The sequence below is a fragment of the Cryptomeria japonica genome, chromosome 6, assembly GCF_030272615.1.
Source record: "Cryptomeria japonica chromosome 6, Sugi_1.0, whole genome shotgun sequence".
NCBI classification, from domain to species: domain Eukaryota; kingdom Viridiplantae; phylum Streptophyta; class Pinopsida; order Cupressales; family Cupressaceae; genus Cryptomeria; species Cryptomeria japonica.
Genome location: NC_081410.1, coordinates 13,872,484 through 13,898,111, shown reverse-complemented (window position 1 = coordinate 13,898,111; position 25,628 = coordinate 13,872,484). Strand labels below are relative to the sequence as shown.

At 36.8% G+C, this 25,628-nt stretch overlaps 1 protein-coding gene across 1 annotated transcript in view; it reads right to left on the bottom strand.

The window, feature by feature from the left end:
• The window catches only part of LOC131069898 (uncharacterized), a 74,909-nt gene that overhangs the window by 35,375 nt on the left and 13,906 nt on the right, over window positions 1-25,628 (bottom strand). The window contains exon 2 of the mRNA XM_058005449.2: window positions 21,699-21,780. Coding sequence (XP_057861432.1) covers window positions 21,699-21,780 — 82 coding nt within the window. The remainder of the gene's footprint in view (window positions 1-21,698; window positions 21,781-25,628) is intronic.

Genomic DNA, 25,628 nt, shown 5'->3' with positions numbered 1-25,628 from the left:
TGTTGTTTTGCTTTTCACCATAAGGTTTGTATTAAACCCGTTTTTCAAACTAAAAGCAAAAAAAAACCTCGAATTTCAATCTCCGACATGGATTCGTCAAAAAAAAAACGTGACGAAATCGCCACATCATTCTAAATTCGTCAGGATTCTTGGTTGGAAAACAGGATGCGTTTCCAAGGCTAAATGAAGGAACCCTATTGGGTTCCACAAGGATTCCAGGACGATTCAGATTCAGAAACGAATCGTACCTGGAATCGGCAAGAAAAATGGACGTACCGGTAAGTTAGGTTGTCAACAATGCCAATTTGAAAAATGGGTAGAGTTTGCAAGAAAAATTTATGAAACCCTACCACACCAGAATTTTTTTAAAATGAGGCGAACTGTTAGAAATACTTGTCTTAGTTGTCATTAATGTCAAACCTAGTGATCCGGATCGGTCTGGAAGTGATACATAACAGTGGAATATAGGTATGTATGATATGATGCAGAATAGTCGAAGATAGGTATGTATGTTGCAAATGGCAGATCCTAGTTGTTGTTGATGTATTGCAGACTTATTTATTGCTCCGGAAATATGTATTGTCAGTATGAGGATACGTTTATCTTGATATGAGAAATTTTGGTGTTGGTTGTGGTAGTTGGTTTCTTGCTCCGGTCATTCATGCAATCTGACAGCATGCAGTTGACTTATTTCAGAGGTGCGGTCCTTCGCTTTGTGATGTAGTTATGGTAGTGCAATTTTGATATGATTGTTGTTATCAATTGGGATTGTTGTATTCGTGGTTTTGGTGCTCTAGAAGTCGTGCTCTAGAAGTGTATTCAGTTATGCACTGTTGAGCAGATCTTCATGCTCCGATTTCTTGATTTCTGATGATAAGTTGTTGATGACTCATTGTTTATGTCTTTAACCTCCTAATGCTAAGTTGGATCGTGATCATTGTGCTCCTATAGCGTGTTATTGTGGAATTTTGAGGATATGCTTATTTCGGGTCAGGACGACCTTGAGAGATTGTGTTGATGTTTTTGCTCCGATGATTGTAGCGTGTGATTTGACCATTGTAATATTGTTTAGGAAAATGTTATTGACTTGATGAATATTCTTATTGTCACACCCATATATATATATATGATCACATTATGCTTGATGTATGAGATATATGGTATTGATGAATTGCAATGAAGTAGGTGAAAAGTAAGGCGGAAAGCGATAAAGTGAGGAAATTGATGCTGAATGAGTAAAGGAGAAGGACAAATCTAGTGCGACAATATTTTGGAGCAGGAAGATAAGTAAAGTGTTTTGCAGAGTTTTTTCACTGGATCTACTGCAAACAATTGGTGTGTTGTCTGAGCTTAACAAGAACTGATCCCATGCATATGTAGATGCAATTTTCTCAGTTCATTTCTTTACTTTCTGGCAGTGAGCCATTGTATTCTGGGCAGTGAGCCCTCCTACAGTGAGCCTCTTTTGTAATCCCATATAACTAGTTATATTATCTTGAGAGTTCCCTCTCCATGGTTTTTCCCATTTGGGTTTCCACATATAAAAATCTGGTGTCTCTCTTATGGTTTTGTATGTTGTGCGTTTTTCTTCTATTGCATATTTCATTTCATGCGAAGGATATCTAAGATCAAGACTAGTTTCAGATTATCAAAGTGTTTCATTTTGGGAATACCGATTCATCCCCCCTCTTAGTATTCCGGTCTATTCAACAGGACCAAAACTAATCTCCCTACAATTCCTACTTCAATCTATTAACAATAAACAAAAAGTGTAACTGAAAATATTGGGGGTTTAGCACTACTTAGATTCTTGAGCTTGAGACAAGATTTCATGTGGGAGGCATCTGAAAATATTTGATTTGAAGATCTAATGAAACTTTTGCAGTCTTTTGAACGAAAAGTAAAACATTAAATGTGAGTCCAAATTTGTTTGCAGATGTGAGGTGAGGAATGTTTAACGGCTCAGAATTATTTTTCAGGCATGAGAAATACTGAATTCTAGTGGGCAATGCCCACACAATATAGCCTATCGGCTAAAAATGCCAAGAGATATCAATGTTGAGTTATTTTATTAAATTGAAAATTATTTTATTTTACTTAGAACTAATCAAAACTATTTTATTTTATTTTCAATGTTTACTTCATTTTATTTTATTTTACAACTAATTAAGAATTATTTTATTTTATTTTAAGTTTATTTTTATTTTTATCTCGAGCTACTTTTTATATACTTAAAAGTCATTTTGTATCAATCTCAAGTTATTAAATTTATTTAAGAGTTCTTTTATTTTACTCGACAACTATTTAAAAATATTTTGTTTTATTTACATTGTTTACTTCATTTTTATGTGAAGAGCCATACTTGTAGAGTTATTTTATGTTACTTAATATACTTAATATTTTTTTAATATTTTTTTTTTAACTTAAAGAGTGATTTTATTTTAGTTTAGTTGAGTTTTGTTTAGTTTGAAGAGCTATTTTTATTGACTTAAGAGTTATTTTGAAATAATTTTAATTACTTAAAAGTTCATTATTTTTCTTAACTATTAAGAATTATTTTATTTGCATTTACTAAGACTGTTTAATTTTATTTACTTCAGAGTTATTTTATAGTTATAGTTTTTTTTAAACAAACGTCAACTATTTAGTAGTTTGTGTTAACATGTCCATGACATTACACTTCATCCCTTGCTGTTACTACAGTTATGCCTCTCGGCATAATTAGAACTTTACATCAGGCAATATCGCTTCAGGTCAAATAATTGACAGCTAAAGACATTCCTCCTATGATGGACTGTGACTATTTATTTGGAGACAAACCATGCCTCAGGGTTCCATCTAACTGATTTGCACAATTTGCCCTCATTTCTAGGAGATCGATTTTGACTCCAACTCAACTTGTAGGGGTGTACCAACTTGCAGTGTTATCCATTTCATTCATAAGACAAATTCTATGCAACTAATTTTCTTTCCTCTTAATAATTTACTTTAATGTGTCTTTAAAATGATTAAAAAAAAAATACAGTTCAAATTTCTTCTTCATTGTTAAGAGTAATTTAGATAACCACCTAACTAATTATCTAATTGGGTCCTTTATTATTTTATTCACTTAAGCTAAACCTTTATTAGATTGATCTAATTATAGGCCAAGTTGTCTCAAATTATATGATAAGACACTTGTCATGCTCTAATTAAGTCCTCTCCTAAAGTTTCATCTAGAGTTTTACCTTTATGCTATTATAAGCATTCATTGTAATATATCCAATTCATTTATAGGTTAATCTCAATATAAGATTCCTATTTGGATCAATTCTCTCTCAAGGTTGCATAGCATCAATCATGGCTATTCTATCCTTTTGTAGAAGAGGAATCATTGTTGAATTACAGATAAGCAAGATATGGAACATTGGTAGAGAGTCGTACACTCGTACCACTGTTCCATACAAAGCCCAAGAGATCCATGGATAATTCACAAACCAATTAGCAGACAAATCTCTCTAATCAACTTGTGACCTATAGCAAACATGCAATGGAAATGTAGAAACAAATGTGTAAGCACAAATAAACATTCAGACGATAGAGGGGTAGTAACAATGATAGACTTGGAAACCAAAATTGTGCAGTATTTGTGACTTGAATCCAAGGAAGATTTGGGTGGCATTGAAAATGTGTAAAGAGAATGAGATCTATAAAATGTCCAATGATGTCCTGTCCTGCTCCAACAGGAAGGGACTTATATATTCAGTTACTGGATGGTACTATTCCCAAAACAATTGATGTGCTAAATGTTTCAGTTACCTAGGTCATTTCTTGTCAAGGAAAGCTATAATGTCACTTGATTGGCTATTGAAAATGCATTCCACCAATGTCCCAATATTGTCCAGTAGTACAGACAGAGCACAACATCATGATTTTCTCTATGCAATTTTACAAGTTTTGCACCATTAGCAAGTTGTGAAGTGGCAATGCTTTTACCTTATGACCCATGTGAATATTCAAAGCAATTGCAAATCCAAACCAAATGTGCTCAGATCATGGATTATGTAAAGAAGAATTTATTTTGAAATTTAACCAAATATAGCCATGTGAAAATTCCTAAAATAATAATGTCTTGACAATAATTTGCAACCAATTATATATTTGGTGTGGAAGTTCAACCCTTGATTATATTGTAAAAAATGATTTCGTGCATTTGGTTCTACAAGCATGAGTCTAAAGTAGAATAACAAATTTGAACTGTATAGCATGTTGCTAACCAAGAGAATTTGGAAATAAAGACCTCTCCATCCAAATTAGCAGACTTTGAGAAAATTTCTTAATGTTTTAGTGAACTTCGTATCACATGTATTTATGAAAAAATAGAGAGGCTTAATTTGAGCCTTAAATTGTCAATTCAAGAGAAAGCCAAAATATCTATCATGTGTCTCTTCCATGACTTTTCTATTTAATATTTGCTTATCATCTCCTCTCTTTCCATTTTCACTCCTTTTATCACATTTACTCCAAAATTAGTCATAGAAGAGAGCCAACCCTTTCAAATGTTGAAATCCGATAGCTAGAATTGGATTATAAGTGCAAATTAAATAAACATATATATGAGCAAATTACCTCCATTGGGCTGGGCCCAAAATTGTATTAATGTAACTTGTAAAAGCATCTAAATCGGGCCTCATTAAGCGCTAAAGGCTAAATATAACGTGTTTGTAATCTGGACTCAAATTGGGCACTAAAGTGAAATATGAATGTAATTTAAAATAGAGTCTTAGCCGACTTGGAGAAAAATGTAAAGATGAATCTTGTATATAACAAGATTCATCTTAGTTTCAAATCATTCAATTCAAGCAAAAACAATCTTCTTCATTCTATCGAATTCTGATTGAAGCAACTCACATTATTAGTGTTAATGCATGGTAGCTTTTGCAAGATAAGATCTTCCTAACCTTCCTTGTTCTGTTATTTATCTACATGCTTCATGTCTGATTTATATTGCATATGATTATCAGATTGTACAAACATTGCTTATCATTATGCTATCGGGCTAACAAACCGATAGCATATTAATGTCAATTGTTAATTGGCATTAATATGCTATCGGGGTGTTAACCCAATAGCATATTAAATGCTATAAGTTATCGGGTTAAAATCGCCGATACATACTTGCTATCTGGTGCAGAAACATTGGCACCAATTCACATTTGTTATCGGGCTTAATTATATCAAGCATATTTGTTATCGGGTTTAATGAACACACCGTTTCATTTGGCATTAACATTGGTTAAATGCACCGGTTGGATTATATTCATCGTGCACTTTGAATATCGGTGTTTATATGAACCGATTCATTATGTTGATCAGTCATTATATTATGATATTACAATATGCTATCGGGGGTTTTTGAACCGATAATCAGCATTGTGTTAATGATATAATTGTAAAGGCACCGATCAATGGGTGCATTGATCCGTCATGCCTAAAAGGCATGACCGGTCAATACACCAATTGACCGGTTGCCTAAATGATATATATGCCAATTGAATTCATTTGGAGAAGACATAAAAAATATTAAATGATCTCTCTCCTTCAGATCTGCAGATAAAAATCAGAATTATTAGACATTGACATAATTCCTCATATCCATATATAGCATTCATAGTTCATAACTTGTTCTTTAATTAAAATTGATATAACTTTACATGGTATCAGAGCTAGGTTATCGAACCTAAGGCTATTCAATTTTGATAAAAATTTAAGGACTAAGTTACAAACTACATCACATTTCCATAATGGCCAACGCTATCAGATTCGAAGATAGACTCGGAGGTAGCGAAGATTTTTCAGCTTGGAAGTTTAGAATCAAAATGATTTTAAGAGAAAACAAAGTTGATTCATATACCCAAACTGAAAGTGCACAACCAGAAGATGAAACCGAGAAATCCACATGGATCGAGGGAAATGATAAGGCTATTAAAATAATAGTGGATGGAGTAAGAAATAATATAATGCCCATCATTAGAAAGTAGGAGACGGCTTATAAAATGTTCAAGGCACTTGAAAAGACATTTGAGACATCAAATGCAAGTCGTACTCTAGCACTAAAACGAGAAATAAATCATATCACCATGAACAAAGGGGAGACAATCAATGCCTACTTCATGCGGATATCAGTTCTAAGAGATGAACTTGCAACTCTGGACTACGAGATCCGAGGCAAAGAACTAACACTCATTGCTTTAGATGGGTTGCCTAGTAGATGGAGCACATTCGTCCAAGGCATCAGTGCAAGGTCCAAATATCCTAAGTTTGAAAGACTAAGAGATGACTGTCTACAAGAAGAATCCCGATTGAACAAGGTAGGAATAAAACAGAAGAATATAGATGAAGACTTGCAAGTCCTAAATACAAACACCAATAAGAAGTACAAAAAGAAGCAATTCGGGAAAAGAAAAGCTAAACAAGGCAAGAACACTTCTAAGAAAGACCTATCACATGTTCAACGTTATAGGTGTGACAAATTCGGACACTGTGTTGCAAACTGTCCGGAGAAAGGGAAGCAAGCCACATTTGCAAAAGTGAGGAAATCTAGAAAAGAAAATGACTCCGAGAACTATGTCCTCTACTCAGCACTTACAAGCCATACTTCAAACAAATCTAACTCATGGGTGATCGATAGTGGTTCATCCAGACACATCATCGGCTTTAGAGAAATACTAGACTCCATGATAGAGAAAGATGATGAGGAAGTAACCATCGAAGACGATTCTTCACATCCAGTCAGAGGAATTGGAACCTGCACCATCAAACTGAAGACAGGCATGTCACTACGACTTGAAGAAATACTATATGTTCCAGGCATCAAAAGAAATCTAATCTCCATATCAGCACTAGAAGATCAAGGATACAGAGTGACCTTCATGGAAAACAAGGTGTTGGCTTGGCCAAAGAGATCCTCCATCAAAGACGCTAAGGTCATTGGTCGAAGACAAGGCTATTTGTATGAGCTATGTACAGAGCCCAATCTAGCATTGATCCATGAAGCAACTAATGCAAATGAAGTATGGCACAGGAGATTAGGCCATCTAAATTATAGAGCTTTGTCAACCATGGGAAACCTTGTCACAGGTCTACCTAAGTTGAAGCAATATCATTCAGAGGCATGCAAAGGGTGTGCCTTAAGTAAAAATACCAAAAATGCATTTCAGAATAGTACTAGGAAAACTAGCAAAGTTTTGGAGTTAATTCATTCTGATGTACGTGGACCTATGTCCGTACCCGCGCTAGGGGGATTTTTGTACTATGTAATTTTTGTTGATGACTACTCTAGGAAAACGTGGATCTACTTTCTGAAATGTAAAGAATCAGAAGAGATCCTAAGTAGGTTCAAAGAGTTTAAAACATTAACAGAAAATCTCTCTGAAAACAAAATTAAAATCTTAAGAACTGACAATGGGGGGGAATACACATCAGGACTATTTAAAGACTTTTGCAAAAATTCTAGGATTAAGAGGGAGTTGACAATACCTTATAATCCACAACAAAATGGAGTAGCTGAAAGGAAAAATAGGACCATAGTAGAAGCTGCCAAAGCCATGATACTAGATCAAAATCTAAACTTGAACCTTTGGGCAGAAGCAACTAACACTGTTGTGTACATACAAAATAGATGTCCTCATTCACACCTTGAAGATAAAACTCCTGAGGAAGTCTTTACCAAGACAAAACCAAATATCAGCCATCTTAGGATATTTGGGTGTCTGGTCTATATTCATGTACCTAAAGAGAAAAGACTAAAACTAGAACCCTCTGGAAAAAAGGGAATACTTGTAGGATACAGTGAAACTTCTAAAGCCTACAGAATCTATGTACAAGGGCATAGAAATATTGAACTCAGTAGGGATGTAATCTTCGAAGAAGATTTAGCCTTCAAAAGGGCCCAAAATACAATAGAACCTGAAATTCATAATCCTACTCCTAACCTCGAAGAAGAACCTACTCCTGAGCTTCAGAGGGAGTATCTTGAGGAAACTATAAGTGAAACACAAGACCCACCTATAGATAATCACAAGAAAAGACCACTATGGGCCACCAAAACTATAGCAGAAGCTCAAAAGTTCGCTGCTCCTTCAGGAACCTTCAGGGAAAGCAAGAGGCCTAATAAATTCATCAACTATGTTGCACTTATGAATGATCTCTCTAAAGCTGAACCTAACAATGTTTCAGATGCACTCAAACATCAAGTATGGATAGATGCCATGACTGAAGAATATCAGTCCACTATGAAGAATGATGTCTGGGAGATTGTTCCTAGGCCAACCAAGAAGTCTGTCGTGTCTTCTAAATGGTTGTTTAAAATCAAGCATGCTGCAGATGGCAGTATTGAAAAACACAAGGACAGATTTGTAGCTAGAGGATTCTCACAGAAGGAAGGAATAGATTACGAAGAAACATTTGCACCTGTTGCCAGGTACACATCAGTAAGAGCTGTCCTAGCCATTGCAGCAGCAAAGGGGTGGAAGGTACATCAGATGGATGTTAAGACAGCATTCCTAAATGGCAAGATCGTGGAAGAAGTCTACTTAGAGCAACCTGAAGGGTTTGAAATTCATGATGCAAAGTCTCATGTGTGTAGACTCAAGAAAGCTCTTTATGGGCTCAAACAGGCTCCCAGAGTTTGATATGAAAGAATTGACACCTATCTCTCAGAGCTGGGTTTCTCTAAGAATGATGCAGATCCTAATCTCTACCTCAAAAGAAATAAAGGTGATATGTTAATATTAATTTTATATGTTGATGACTTATTAATTACAGGAGATGATCACCTAATAGATCAATGCAAGAAAGATCTATCCACAGAATTTGATATGAAAGACTTGGGGCTTCTTCATTACTTCCTAGGATTGGAAGTATGGCAGAATTCTGATAATATTGTACTGAACCAAGGGAAGTACACCTTGGACATATTGACAAGATTTGGAATGCTAAACTGCAGACCCATGACCTCTCCTATGGAAACCAACTTCCACAAACTTAAAGAAGCAGCAGCAGAATCAAGACCTACTGACCCCACTCAATACAGGCAGATGATTGGGTCCCTGATGTATCTAGTAAATACAAGGCCAGATATCTGCTATGTTGTTAATGCCTTAAGTCAGTTCATGTGTGAACCTAAGGAGATACACCTGGTTGCAGTAAATCATATAATGAGATATCTACAAGGTACCCTAAAGCTTGATCTTAAATATGAAAAGGTTGACATAGATCTACATGGATTTACAGATTCAGATTGGGCTGGCAGTGTGACTGACAGAAAGAGCACTTCAGGATGCTGCTTCAGTTTAGGGTCAGCCATGATATCCTGGATCAGCAGAAAACAATCTTCAGTAGCTCAGAGTTCCACAGAGGCTGAATATATTGCAGCTTCAATGGCTGCCCGAGAAGCAGTATGGCTAAGGAAATTGCTCGTGGGATTATTTGGAGAACCTATGAAACCTATAGTCATTCAATGTGATAATCAAAGTTGTATAAAACTCTCTGTAAATCCAGTATTTCATGACAGGTCCAAACATATTGAGATTCCATATCACTATGTACGAGATATGGTTGACAGGAATGTGATAAAGTTAGAATATGTGTGTACAGGAGATCAGACTGCAGATATTCTGACCAAACCACTTTCCAGAGTGAAGGTTGATCACTTCAGAAAGGATTTAGGTATGATAGAAAGGTAATCTGCTTTGTAATCTATACTTACATATATTTAAGATGTTTAAGGTGTAAACTTCTTTGTCATGTTTGGACTATCTCTTGGCTTCTTGCCACCTGTGTTCATATCTAAGAGGTGACGATCTCTCAGATACTGAACACTTGTATGTAGACATCATAAGGTGACGATCTTATGATAGTCAAACCAGTAATCATGTTGGATCACTGGTAAGTCATGGATGTGCCATGACTATGTTGTGATACAACATTTGTACAAATGTTATTGCATTATCACAACTTGGATATGATGAGAACTTAAGCACTTCTCATATGGTTATCCTTGTATTGCGTGTTAGGCAATACTGATATCACGTGTAGGTGATATCTCAACCATTGATCATGTTGGATCTCTGGTAAGTCATGGATGTGCCATGACTATGTTGTGATAAACATTTAATAAATGTTATTGCACTTATCACAACTTGGATATGATGAGAAACTAACCTTTCTCATAGACTTATCCTTAAGTATTGCATGTTAGGCAATACTGATATCATGTGTTAGGTGATATCTTCATGAATCTTACAGATCACATGTTTTGGTGATTTCTCACATGATCAGGTGATGATTCTCTTACTTTTATCACATGTTAAAATAATACTTTATGTCACATGCTCAAGTGATGTTCTTCTATTTTGTATCATATGTCTTGATGGCACTTCTCATGTATAAATGATTTTTGTTGATTGACATTATCTTAGTTATGAAAAGGAAATGTGATGCAGGTTGCCTTATCTATCTTCCAAAGCTAAGAGGGAGTGTTAATGCATGGTAGCTTATGCAAGATAAGATCTTCCTAACCTTCCTTGTTCTGTTATTTATCTACATGCTTCATGTCTGATTTATATTGCATATGATTATCAGATTGTACAAACATTGCTTATCATTATGCTATCGGGCTAACAAACCGATAGCATATTAATGTCAATCGTTAATTGGCATTAATATACTATCGGGGTGTTAACCCAATAGCATATTAAATGCTATAAGTTATCGGGTTAAAATTGCCGATACATACTTACTATCTGGTGTAGAAACATTGGCACCGATTCACATCTGTTATCGGGCTTAATTACATCGAGCATATTTGTTATCGGGTTTAATGAACACACCGTTTCATTTGGCATTAACATTGGTTAAATGCACCAGTTGGATTATATTCATCGTGCACTTTGAATATCGGTGTTTATATGAACCGATTCATTATGTTGATCAGTCATTATATTATGATATTACAATATGCTTTCGGGGGTTTTTGAACCGATAATCAGCATTGTGTTAATGGTATAATTGTAAAGGCACCGATCAATGGGTGCATTGATCGGTCATGCCTTTTAGGCATGACCGGTCAATACACCAATTGACTGGTTGCCTAAATGATATATATGCCAATTGAATTCATTTGGAGAAGACATAAAAAATATTAAATGATCTCTCTCCTTCAAATCTGCAGATAAAAATCAGAATTATTAGACATTGACATAATTCCTCATATCCATATATAGCATTCATAGTTCATAACTTGTTCTTTAATTAAAATTGATATAACTTTACAATTAGCTCTCCAAAGTTCAGCGAATTGGTCTTCAAGATTAGCGAATTGATCCCCAAGCCTAGCAAAGTGGTTAACAAGCTTAGCGAAGTCATCTCCAAGCTTTCGCTGCCATATCCAGTGTGCTGGTTGAAGAAGAAGGACTTTCAAGCTCAAAGGTTGATCATTGATTCCGTCAAAGATCATATTGTGTCATCTATCTCCAAGATGAAGTCCATAAGAGAAATGTTCAGCACATTGGAGAAGATGTATGAAGTCAACAACACTAGCCGCATTCTTGCCTTGAGGAATCAGCTCACACACATCCGATTGGAGAAAGGGGAATCTATCACCTCCTATTTCATGAGGATAACTGATTTAAAAGATCAACTTTCAGCAATTGGAAAGGAAGTTGAAGACAGTGATCTCACCTTGACTGCCCTCAATGGCCTTCCTCCAACTTGGGAACCATTCGTTCAAGGAATCGGTGCTAGGATCGAGCTTCCCAAGTTTGAACGATTGAGGGAAGATTGCATCCAAGAAGAATCTCAGATAGCTGCTAAGGGAGCAATTAGGAGCTCTCATGGAGGAGATCATCACATGCTTGCAGCCCAATCAGTCAAGAAGAAAGGAGGAAATTGGAAAAAGGGCAACTTCAAGAGGAATAGAGATTTCAGACCTTCAGCAAGCCATGATTCAAGGAAGAAGCCAAGAGATCTCTCACGCATTCGCTGCTTCAAATGTGACAAGTTTGGTCACTATGCGAAGGAATGTCAAAATCAGCTCAAACAAGGAGAAGCGAATCTCAATGAAGTTGCAGAACAGAAGAACAATGAAGACTTCCTCTTCATCTCTGCCTTGTCAAGCAATGTACCAACTCACTACAACACATGGTTGATCGACAGCAGTGCATCTAGACACATCACAGACTACCGAGAGCATCTTTCAAACCTGATAGAGAAAGAATCCAATCTTCATGTGGTAATTGGTGATGATGCTCAATATACGGTAAGAGGTTTCGGTACTACTTCATTAAATTTAGATTCTGGTATCTCTCTACATCTCAATGATATTTTATTTGTGCCTGGAATTAAAAGGAATCTTATCTCCATTTCTGCACTAGAAGATAAGGATTATCAAGTAGCATTTTCTAAGGGTAGAGTACTTGCATGGCCTAAGAAATCTAGTTTTAAATCTGCTCATGTCATTGGTAATAGATATGATAGCTTATATAAACTTTTAGCTCAACCAGTTCAAGCCCTCATTCATGAGAGTCCTGAGATCAGCGAACTATGGCATAGGAGGCTTGGTCATTTACACTTCCAAGCACTTCCCTCACTTGAGAAGATGGTCAAAGGTATGCCTAAACTTAATCAATTTCATGATGATACTTGCAAAGGATGTGCTTTAGGTAAGAACACTAAAAGTAGAGCTAAAGAAAAATTAGCACTTGTTCATTCGGATTTATGTGGACCTATGTCTATTGCTTCACCTAGTGGATTCCTATACTATATTATATCATAGATGATGTCTCTAGAAAGACTTGGATTTACTGTCATGTCCCCTAAATAAGTGATTATGAATATATGTATATGGAATATTAATTATCTTATATAAAGTTCCATTCACTTATATAAATAATTAATATTTATAAACCATACGTTGCAATTATATTAATATTTATAAGTCATATGTTGCAATAGTTTAGCGGTGATTAATCTTAACGATTACGGGAATTCAACCAACTCTTGCAAAATAAAGAATGGGCTCACGATAGGAGAAGGGGGACGGATTATATGCAAAGCAATGTTTCAAATAAAGGTGGATAGTCTGTGAGATATCCAGTTTATGTATGGTTTCCTTTCGCCAGCCTCACTGGCCTAGTGGTACGAAGAAGCCACAGTAGGATACAGCGAGAAGCGTTGAAAATATCATTCATACGTGCAAATTGCAGAAAAGCTTACCGGAGTTTGGCAAGGAGGCACATTGAATACTTTCGAGATTATACCTGGTATGAGAGGGGGACCCGATATCGGGTAAAGTTGTTAATACATCTCTTGTCCACGTTGCGTGAGGAGAAGATCGGACTTCGGGTTTTTCCCGTCCTGACCGTGCAGTCACCAAGAGACCATTGGAGTCTCAAAGCATCATCAATCGGCAAACCCGACACTTGTGTTCTCGTGAAACCACAGAACTTCGTGTTGTACCAAGTATACGCCATAGAGAGGAGTATTTCAAAACGTGTGGTGTGATACGAACGGAGAGGAGGTGTGTTTCTAGAACATCGTGTGGTCCATTAATTCTGCAGAGCTATAGACAAACGACATCTTCGATAAACAGACATCCGCGTGATGTGCGTAGATAGCCGCTGCAAGTTGACAGGTGCACAATGATTTATTTAAGAACTGTTTGAAATTTGCCTTGAATATTACAGTGTTGAATTCTGTTTAGAAATTGATTGTTTTCACAAATGTTATAATTAGCGACTGCACAGAGTCATACACAGACCCTCATTGATCAGATGGTTAATTAAAACATTATTCAATCTGGAGATGAATAATTATTTGCAATCATACTTAGTCAAGCATTTTACAGAATAGTTAATTGCAGTTAGACTTAGACAGGGATTTTATAGAATATTGTCATTTGCAGTCATACTTAGTCTGGTATTTTACATTTACTTTCTAAAAAACTAAAGAATCTGATGAAGTACTAAGTAGGTTCAAAGAATTTAAGGCTTTAGTTGAAAATCTAACTGGAAAAAGAATTACAGTTTTAAGGTCTGACAATGGAGGTGAATACACCTCAAGTAGTTTTCATGACTTTTGTGTAGAGATAGGAATCAAGAGGGGGTTTTGTGTTCCCTACAATCCTCAGCAAAATGGTGTGGCTGAAAGAAGGAATAGATCCATTGTCGAAGCTGCTAAGGCAATGATTCATGACCAGGACCTACAAACTTTCTTATAGGCCGAGGCATCTAAAACTGCAATGTATATTCAGAATAGATGCCCTCATCGTGTGTTGAAGAACATGACTCCTGAAGAAGCCTTCACTGGAGTCAAACCTGATATCAGCCACCTAAGGATATTCGGAAGCCCTGTCTACGTTCATATACCAAAGAAGAAGAGAACTAAGCTAGAGCCATCCGAGAAGAAGGGAATCCTTGTTGGATACAGTGAATCTTCCAAAGCATTCTGAGTCTACATCCCAGGACAAAAGTACATTGAAGTAAGTAGAGATGTAACTTTTGAAGAAAATATTGCTCTTCAGAAATCTAAAGGTTCCTTGGTTGATAATGATAAAGGACATAATGAAAATCAAGATATGGATGTTGATACTAACCCTGAGATTCAGAGGGAGCCTATTGAGCCCTTTGAACACATTGAGCCTTGTGATCCTTTTGAGCCCCTGGATCCAACTGATGGACCTAGAGACATTGCAGTTAGTAAAAAGCGACCAATTTGGGTTAGGAACACCATCCAAGAAGCCGAAAAGTTTGCAGCTCTCAAAGGAACATTTAGAGAAAGCAGGAGACCTCAGAAGCTCTCCAACTATGTTGAAATGATGTGCAACATTATTGAGACCGAACCATCAAATGTAGGAGAAGCAATGAACCAGCAAGCGTGGAAGTTAGCCATGGACGAAGAGTATCAATCCATCATCAAGAATGACGTCTGGGATATTGTGTCTAGACCTAAAGGTAAGTTTGTTGTATCCTCTAAATGGTTGTTTAAAATTAAACATACTGCTGATGGAAGTATTGAGAAATATAAAGCTAGATTTGTAGCTCATGGTTTTTCTCAAAAGGAAGGTATAGATTATGAGGAAACATTTGCTCCTATTGCTAGATATACTTCTATTAGAACCATTATAGCTATTGTTGCAGCTAAGGGCTGGAAGTTACATCAGATGGATGTAAAGACTGCATTCCTTAAAGGTGTCATTGAGGAAAAAATCTATATTGAACAACCAGAAGGTTATGAGATTCATAGTAAAGAATCTCATGTGTGCGGACTGAAGAAAGCTCTTTACGGCCACAAGCAAGCTCCTCGAGCTTGGTATGAAAGGATTGATCAGTATTTGGTCAGCTTAAGATTTTGTAAGAATGATGTTGATTCTAACCTTTACTTTAAAATATTTGATGGTGAAATGCTAATTCTAGTTTTATATGTGGATGATTTATTTCTAACTAATGAAGAAAGTCTCATCATTAGATGTAAGAAAGAATTAGCCACTGAATTTGAAATGAAAGATCTAGGTCTAATGCATTACTTTCTAGGGTTAGAAGTATGGCAAAGATCTAATGAAATTATTCTTAGTCAAGGAAAATATACCATCGATATATTGAAAAGATTTGGTATGATGGATTGTAAAACTATGTCTACTCCTATGAAAACTAACTTGAAAAAATTGGGCTTATCTGCAGCTAACTCTGATTTTGCAGATCCATTGGAGTACAGGCAGGTGATTGGATCCTCGATGTATCTAGTTAACACTAGATCGGATATTTGTTATGCAGTGAGTGTCCTCAACCAGTTCATGAACAAATTGAAACATGTTCATCTTGTTGCAGCCAAGCATATCTTGAGATATTTACGAGGCACAGTTGGCAACGGGTTGAAGTATCCAATCAACACTATCATCACCTTGGAAGGCTACTCTGATTCTGATTGGGCAGGAAGTGTAACTGATAGTAAGAGCACTTCAGGAATCTGTTTCAGTTTGGGTTTTGTTGTGATCTCCTGGGCCAGCAGGAAACAGTCCTCAGTTGCATTGAGTATTGCAGAAGCTGAGTACATTGCGTCAAGTGTGGCGTCAAGAGAAGCAGTGTGGCTTCGCAAGTTTCTTGCTGGGTTGTTTGGACCATAGATGGACTACTCGCCGGAAACTCGGCAAGTAGCAAAAACTCGCCGAGTTTCTGGACCAAGCGAGTAGATTTCACTTCTACTCACCAAGTTTTTGGCAAAAACTCGGCGAGTCCGAGTTAAAAACTCGCCAACCTGTGCCTGATAATCCAAGACGGCAGAAAGACAATTCATTTTGTGTTTTTTGATTGGGTTTTGGGCTGAGAAGGGGGAAGTTGACTTGGAGTGACTTGCAAGGTGATTTGGAGTGATTTTTGAGTGATTTGAAGGGGATTTGAAAGGGATTTTCAAGAAAAATCAGATTCCAAGTTAGTTTTTTTTTTTTCCATGCTTTTTTAAAACAATTTGTTTATTTTTTGTTGCATTTAGATGGATTAGAAATGATTCCTAGGTAATCTAAATCCTTTCTAAGTTATTTGCACAAGATTTAACACTAGATTTGACAAGTTTTGTTGAATTTTTCACAATTTTTTTGAAGAATCTAGTTTTCAAAAAAAAAATCAAACCCTAATATTTTTTTTTTTTAAACTTTGAATGATGTCTAAATTTATTTAAACTAATGTAGATAGTTTGCTAAATTGTTTAACTAAAATGTTAAAAAAAAAATTCACTTTTGTATGTGTAGGTTAAGTAAGCATTAATCATGGCAAGGGAGAAATGGCCACTAGATCCATGCCCATCTGGATATATAGGCACCCGTCCTAGAGGTGCTAGAGATGGGGCATGGAGGTATGCCTATGAGGGACTCGATCCTGGGTCATTTATATGCATAAAGTGTGAGAAAATACTTCATGGAGGCATCAACCGCCTCAAATACCACCTTGCAGGAATAGGTGCGCATGATGCTAGAGCATGCCCTGGGACCAATGAAGAAATAAAAAGACGAATGAATGTCCTACTTGCAATTGGGGAAGAGAAGAAATTGCAAAGGGAGAGGGCAAAGCTAGCCATGAGATCACCCATCGCTGAATCTCAAGGTGTTTTTGTTGACATTGAAGAGGAACAAGAAGCACTCGAGGGAATAGTGGGCTCTCGGCGTAGCCCACGTATCCATAAACCCACCACCACCTCGTACATCGCTTCTGCTTCCTCTAGTAGAGTACCTGGCACTGTTTCATCATCACGATCAAGGTCCATAGGTGATTATTTTGTGCCCAGGAACACACCTGGAGCACAACCATCATTAGAGGCCACTAGATGGAATAAGGAGGTATATGAGAAAACCGACATTCCAGCAGCTGATTTTTGGTACTTCAACAACATTCTATTCAATGTGGTGGACAATCCTTATTGGCTGAATTTGGTGACTGCTATGACAGTTTCAGGAAACGGGTACAAGGCCCCTTCTCGCAAGGATTTGAGTGGGAGGTTAGTAAATTACTACATAGTCCACTTGATTTCACTTTTAATTATTTTTTAGATTTCTTGTTTATTAAATCAAAATTGTGTACTAAGACCTAATTTCACTTTGCTCTTACAGGTTGCTCACATATGCAGTTGCTAGGGCAAGAGAAGTGATGGAGGATCAAAAAATTGAATGGGCAAATTATGGCTGCACCATTCTTTCTGATGGGTGGATAGATGGCAAGAACCGCACCATCATCAATTTTTTGGTTGCTTGCAAGGACAATGTACTCTTCATGAAATCTGTTGATGCCTCCAGCAAGGTGAAAAATGCAGAAACATTGGCTGGAATGTTGGAGCATGTCGTCATGGAGGTGGGGGTAGAGAATGTGGTGCAAATCATCACAGATAATGCAGCAGCATGTGTCAGCGGGTAGAATCCTTTTAAATTATCACCTTTAAGCATTAGCAATATTTTCATTTGTTGTGGCTTTGTTTTACTTGGTTGCATATTTCTTAAGAATGAATTCTTTTTTTGCAGGACGAATCCTCCAAGAGAGGCACCCCACTCTTTTTGGACACCTTGTGCAGCACATGTCCTTGACCTTCTTTTAGAGGACATAGGAAAACTTGAGTGGGTGACTCCAGTTGTGGAAGATGCAAGGAGGATCACCAAATATATTTACAATCACCCTTGGGTCCTAAATTTGATGAGACAGCACACCCAAGAGAAAGATTTGGTGAGAGCTGGTGTCACAAGGTATGCAATGATTTTCTTGACGTTGCAAAGCCTTCTTGCTGCATTGACTTCTTTGAAACAAATGTTTGTGAGTGGAGAATCGCTCAACTCACCTTATTCAAAGAAGTCTGAAGGAGAGGTTGTCGCATGCATAGTCTTCGACAGCCAATTTGCACAAAGGGCTGCAGAGATTGTGAAGGTTGTTACTTCAAAACTTTAATTTTTAAATTTTAATTATTCTTGATTCAACTCTCTCATTACTAATTTGTAACTCCATTATTTAATCTTTTTGTAATTTGTATTTTTCAATTGTAGGTGTTAGAGCCCTTGGTTCGAGTTCTTCGCTTGGTGGATGGGGATAAAACCCCAATGGGATATCTTTATGAGGCCATGGATAGGGCCAAGGAGTCTATCAAAAATTACTACAAGGGGGATAGACTCAAATTTGATCCCATTTGGGAAAATGTTGATAGGAGGTGGAACAATCAGCTCCACCAACCCATTCATGCAGCAGGGTACTTCCTCAACCCTCGTTTTAGGTTCGGGGGTTCTTACTCAGATCCGAATGGAGAGGTCATGGAGGGCCTCAGTACATGCATTGAGAGGATGGTACCCAATGTTGAGGAGAGAGACCTCATTGTGAGTGAGCTCCAAAATTATGAGGGAGGAAGGGGTAAGCTATTCTCTTCAGAGCTAGCTAGGAGAGGAAGAACCACTCAAACCCCAGGTATAACATTTGTCATTTGGATTTTGGGATCTAAAATGATTGATAAATTATGTTTTCTCTTTTCTCTTTGCTTTCTAACTTTTCCATTTTATTTATTTTGCAGATGCTTGGTGGCAAAATTGGGGTGGAAACACCCCACATCTCAAAAAGTTGCCCTCACGTCTTATGTCAGCCTTGCAGTTCATCCAATCATGAGCGCAATTGGAGCTTGTTTGAAGCAATCCACACAAAGAAGAGGAGCAAGTTAGCGCAGAAATGGCTCAATGACCTTGTCTTCGTGCAATATAATCTTCGATTGCGCGTAAGGAAGGTAGAGGAACTAGAAGGTGGTCCAATTGACTTGGATAATATAGATCCTTACAGTGATTGGATATCACAGAAGCAACCTCCATTGTTTTCCGACACTGACATCACTGATTTGGAGAGGCAGGCTATGGAGGAGGAGGGGGGTGGATTTGGTTTCACACTGGATGACATTGAGGAGGAAGGGGATGAGGATGAGGAGTCATTGCCAATGCCAGAAGTAGATGGAGACATAGCCTCATCCAGGATGGAGGATGAGCCATCCATACCAAGCGAGGAGGCACAGTCACGCCCATTGCAGATTTATAGGACTAGACCCTCTAGTTCTACCTCTCCCCAAGTTTTTACTAGAGTTAGGAAGAGCAAGTTGTAATTGTAATTTGTAATGATGTATTTAGTTTTGGTTTTACAAAAACTATTTACTATATTGCTTTCAATCTTCCAGCCATCAGCATTCCTCATGAGGATGCGATATTGTAGACACTTTGTATTTAAATATATCTAGAATCAGCTTGTTTCTTTTGTGTTATCATTTATTGACTCATTGGATGCATCTTCTCATTAAATTTTGCAAAAAAAATGCATTTTTTTATTAAATTCAAGCATGTTTTTAAGTTGCCGAGTTTTGCCCGAGTTTTTTTCCCAGGGGCTTGGCGAGTCGAGCCAAGTCACGAGTAGTCCAGCTATGGTTTGGACAACCTTGGGAACCCACAGTCATTCATTGTGACAATCAGAGTTGTATTAAGATGTCTGCTAACCCTGTGTTTCATGACAGGTCAAAACATGTGGAAACTCATTATCACTATGTTCGTGATATGGTACAAAGAGGTGCCATTCAGCTGAAATATGTCAACACAAATGAGCAGATTGCAGATGTTCTCACCAAGCCTCTAGCTCGTGTGACGTTTGAGTACTTCAGATAGAGACTTGGAGTTGTTGAGAACACAGCTCTGGCTGAGAGGGAGTCTCAATCTCAGTGATGCATTGAGTTGCATCTTCCACCCTCTACAGGCAATGGAAGGTGGAGTCACCCTCTGCGGGCAATGCAAGGTGACATTGGATCCTTCTCAGGCAGAAGGTTGAGGTAAAAGACCTCCTCCACCCTCTGCAGGCAATGCAAGGTGGATCCATCCTCTGTGGGCAATGCAAGATGGATGTAATACAAAGATCCATGATGTGCTATAATCCTCCCTAGCTAAGAGGGAGTGTTGAAATCCGATAGCTAGAATCGGATTATAAGTGCAAATTAAATAAACACATATATGAGCAAATTACCTCCATTGGGCTATGGCCCAAAATTGTATTAATGTAACTTGTAAAAGCATCTAAATTGGGCCTCATTAAGCGCTAAAGGCTAAATATAACGTGTTTGTAATCTGGACTCAAATTGGGTGCTAAAGTGAAATATGAATGTAATTTAAAATAGAGTCTTAGCCGACTTAGAGAAAAATGTAAAGATGAATCTTGTCTATAACAAGATTCATCTTAGTTTCAAATCATTCAATTCAAGCAAAAACAATCTTGTTCATTCTAGCGAATTCTGATTGAAGCAACTCACATTATTAGCTCTCCAAAGTTCAGCGAATTGGTCTTCAAGGTTAGCGAATTGATCCTCAAGCCTAGCAAAGTGGTTAACAAGCTTAGCGAAGTCATCTCCAAGCTTTCGCTGCCATATCCAGTGTGCTGGTTGATCTTCGGAAATCTGAAACAGCAACATTAATTGGCGAATTTGTTCCAGCACTTCAGCGATCTGACTTGGTTGAACTGTGCCCTAGTTGGTTGACTAAATCAGATAAATGATGCTTGTAATTTTGCTCTTATATATAAAGATTTATCTGGATCTTTGATGCTGAGTTTTTCCTCCAAGAGGGAGGTATTCCCAGGGCATCTTTGGTGTTCTTTGTGTTATGTGTATGTTCATTTCATTTACTTTCTGTTAATTAATTAAATCTGATCACTAGATTAACATCAAATAGAGAGGAAACCTTCCAATGGAATCGACATTGCTGATTATTTGGTCTTTTGTGCCCATTCATTCGACCAAGTCAAAAAAATCTTCTGGTGCAAAAACTTGGGATGACAGGAACAAATATCCATACCTTATGAAAATATTTATATGTTCTTGTCATCTTTTGAAATTGTGTGCTAAGAGGAAGTTTGCTATTGGCTACCATTATATAGTAACAACTCAATTATAGTGTCAAATTTAAATAACCCAACCTCATTATCTCTGATACATATGCAAAAAGCTAAATATTGGTCATACTTATTTTTTTTAAAACTTATGTATATGTCTATATATATGTGTGAACATATATATGCACGGATGTTTCTACCTATCTCTATCTATCTATCCATCCATTTACTTATACACAATATGTTGACTCTAAATAACTGAATTTCAAAATAATAGGATGAGAAACTTCATACGCTTTTTGATTGTAGAGACAGAACGCGTAAAAATTGCTGGACTAAACAGCTGCTTCTCCAGCAATACTTGTTTGTTGGTAACCTGCGTAAGTAGCCCCACTATTAATACATCATAAAGTGACAAAAAAATGTAAAACTAATTAATTTTCTAAAAATGCTTCATCTAAAATGTAAATTTAGGGAAAAAAAAATGTAATAATATTGTTTATATCTTGAAACAAACAAAGGATCAAAGCAATCAAAAAAGGTAAACACAAAATGAACTGTGATGTCAATCATCACATATGAAAAGCATACTGCTTAATATCAAGAGATGTTTACTTATTCAAGAGAAAAATGTCACTTCCTAGACTAACTAAATATCAGGAAGACAATATGTTTCTAGCCTACGCCATCTGACACTAACTTGGGTTTCTCAATCTACCACGAAAGATACAGCAGTCAACATCAAATAAGCTCAGTCATTGCAAGAATTAATTTATCTTCCACCTTATGCATCGTTTCTTTCTTCTTTATAATGAATTGATGAGTTCTGGACAATTCTGACTTTCATCCTGACAAAACACAATCCACTAAGTATTTCAGTAACCAATGAAACACTGTAATCCAACAATGCTTCCTCCTCTTCTACTGTGGACATTTGTGTATATCTTCAGATCTCTGCCTAACGCTGTAGCAATCAGTGAATGGCTACACATCTCTTCTCAGAAATAGTTGTGCATATACCTCATATCAATAAAATTACTGTATTAGATTATTGTTGCAAATGTTGTTCTTTATATGTGCGCGAATATTGTTGTTCCTTTTTTCTAAATTATCCATTACAATTTCATTCTTGACACCACAGTAAATTTCACAATTTAATGTGATGTCCATCTGATTGCCATTAGAGTCCCAGTTGTAATCTGCATAGTTTGCTATAGGTTGTTAATACTCGTTTGACTAACTTGTTTTGTTTTCTAATTGTCAAGCGGAGCAACCATTGTCCCCGTTAATTGAAATTTCCTTAGATAAGGAAGGGTGCTGATTTGTGGAAAGTCCTCCCTGAACTGCATTCATTGTTAAAAAAGCACTACCCTTAATATAGCATCGATTGTGTTATTTTTGTACAATCAAATCTACTATGAACTGTATCGTTATCTGTACATTATTGCATTGATAGTATAGCAAGTAGTTTACATTTGGCATCATAGCCTTTGCAAAGTTGAGACAGATTTCAAGTGTATCAAAATCAGTCAACTATTGACAGTGGCACAATAAATAAAAGACTGGGAGTCAATGGGTCAACTGATACAAGAATAATCTGTCATGCGAAAGCATAGTGAAGATCAACTTAACCAAGATCTCAAGTGGTAGTGGGATCTTCAGTTCAAAAGAACATCATAAATGAATAAAACAGAAACCGGGTACCCATAAATTCCATGTGCGGTAACTTGGTTATGCCCAAAGAAGTCAATATAATGTTGGATAATTTACCTAGACTCCTTGCAAGACACCATAGAATTTTACAAGACCTCTATGTTGAACAAGACCATGAAGCACACAAACAAGAAATAATACGGTACTACAAAGAAAGGTTTCATAAAGAGGAAGAAGAGTGAAGTTAAAACTAATGCCATACCCTATTAAATTAATGTCATTAGCCTGAATAAAGGCAAGAGAAGTCCACAGTGCAGTCAAGGGGCAGAGTATGAAACCAAACAATCCTTTAGACAGGTCGAACAACAAGAAAGAATAATAAGCTAATAACACTACAAGGCACAGCCAACTTGGAAATCAATCAGTACATTTTTGGAGCTAAAATGAAAGTCAAAGCCGATGTATAAGCCAGAGCAGAAGCATAAATAAAAGCTGCAGTTAGTCATGAACAAAGAAATCCAAACATCCAATCTACTTCAAAGAATAACTACCACTCATGGAAGAATAATCTACCAAGTCAGATAAGAACCCTCAGTAGAAGAGTAAACCAAATCATCAGAGCCAACAGAAACCCCTCCAATAGAAACGAACCTTCATTCTAAGACGTGATCAGAGGACTTATTCACAAAAGAAGAGAGAGAGGCGGGTAACAACAATATTTGAGGCATTGAAGATTGTTACTTAAAGAGATTGAGCCAAAGACACCAAGATAAGGGACTAGAACAGAGATAAGGGAGCTTAAGGGTGACAAAAATAGCATTCAGGTCACCAAGGGTTCGGAAACGGCTGCAAATGCAGACTGTCATGTCCCCTGTTATGGACAAAATAATTAATAATATCATTTTATGCTGGGCCCAGTAATTTCTAATTTTGGGGGCAACTTAATACTATTATTATTATTGAAATAAAAAGTGTTTCTTAAACATTAGAATTAAAATAAAAAAGCATTTTTAAAAGCTTAAAATGAAAATAAAATAAATAGTATTTCTAAATAATTGGAGAGAAATTCAAATCCAAGGGCCCAATTTGGAATGGTATATCAAGGAGGTAACTAGTTTCATTTCATCATCAAGATTTCATTTTGGCATTTTTATTGTGAGCTTTGCGATCAAATTTACATCCAAGGATGAAAACCTTTGGCTGTTTTCGGAGGTTCAGGAGGATGAAAACCCTCTTGGACTTCCATCTTGGAGGTAAGGACAAAAACCCTTGCCTCTAGCAATGGTAATTCCGCATTGGATATTGCTCGTGAACTAAATTGGAGGTTTGCGCATTATTTTCAGGTTTTTGGAAATAAGTTTGCAAGCAAATCATTAAGCCACCATTTTCAGTGCTTTGGAGCTGATTGACATCATTATTTTCCTAAGCACCATAGAAGGGAGGACAACAACATCATCCAGGGGCTGTGCCAGGTTCAGAGGCTGATCACTATTGTTTATTGCAGATTTCTCAACTGTGTTTGGTAAGTGTTGGTGAGTGTTTTATGACACAACGAACACAGAATAAAGATGCCCAAAAGACACTCTATCCTCTCGAATAAAATCACCGCGTATGCTAAGATTGCAAAGAAGATCATATGGCGATTCCAATGTTTATACTGCAAACTAGCGACTTTAACGTTGAATATAGCTTCTTGGGTGATGTATGCTGGTAATCCAAGGGGGACTTGTGGATTTCAATCACAATGAAAACTTTCTGCTTTGTTTTTGGAATTTTCTCAATTTAGACTTTTAAAAAAAAGGGTAAAAAAGGAAAGGGTTTTAGGAATTCTATACTACTCCTAGGAATTTAAGAGACGGCAATGATTGGGTGAAACTAATAACCACGCTTTGCTTCGCCACACTAGGACAACTACACAAAGTAGATGCAATCTTCAAGGGTTGTGCTTAAGCTTTTCATACTAAGAATAATACCATCAAAATGAACAATATTTATCCAAAGCAAAAGTTAAACATCCACAAAAATACGCTCAGGCTAACTTTGCACAATGAACAAAAATCATCTGTTCATCAAAAGTAAGAGCAACAATTTCACCAATCAATACTATCAAATCTTGCATTCATTTAACAACTTTGTAAAGCAAATTCTACTCTAAGTTGAAGAAAATATGAAACCAAGCAACCATTTGATAACAATAGGGATTCAAAGCAATACGAATGAATTTTATTATCAAAGTAGTTCTTAAGCAACAATTTCACCAAATCTCTCCCATACAAATGAGAGAAGAGGGGTTTATATAGAGTTTCTAAAAATGAACGGAAGGCACAGATCAAACAGAGATCAATGCCCGAGATCAAAACATAGATACCCTGAATAGGGTTTACAATAGTTATCCAACAAGAGTAAATAAAAGAAAGACATGTATCACAGGGAGCTTTCTTCTAGAAGAATGCATCCTTATCCCTTTTCTGTGGCAGCATATTCAATGAACTTGGATACAAGAGGATTAACCTCTTCCATTGTGACATGTGGCAACATGCTTATCTTGAATTCGATCATGTCCCAGTTATC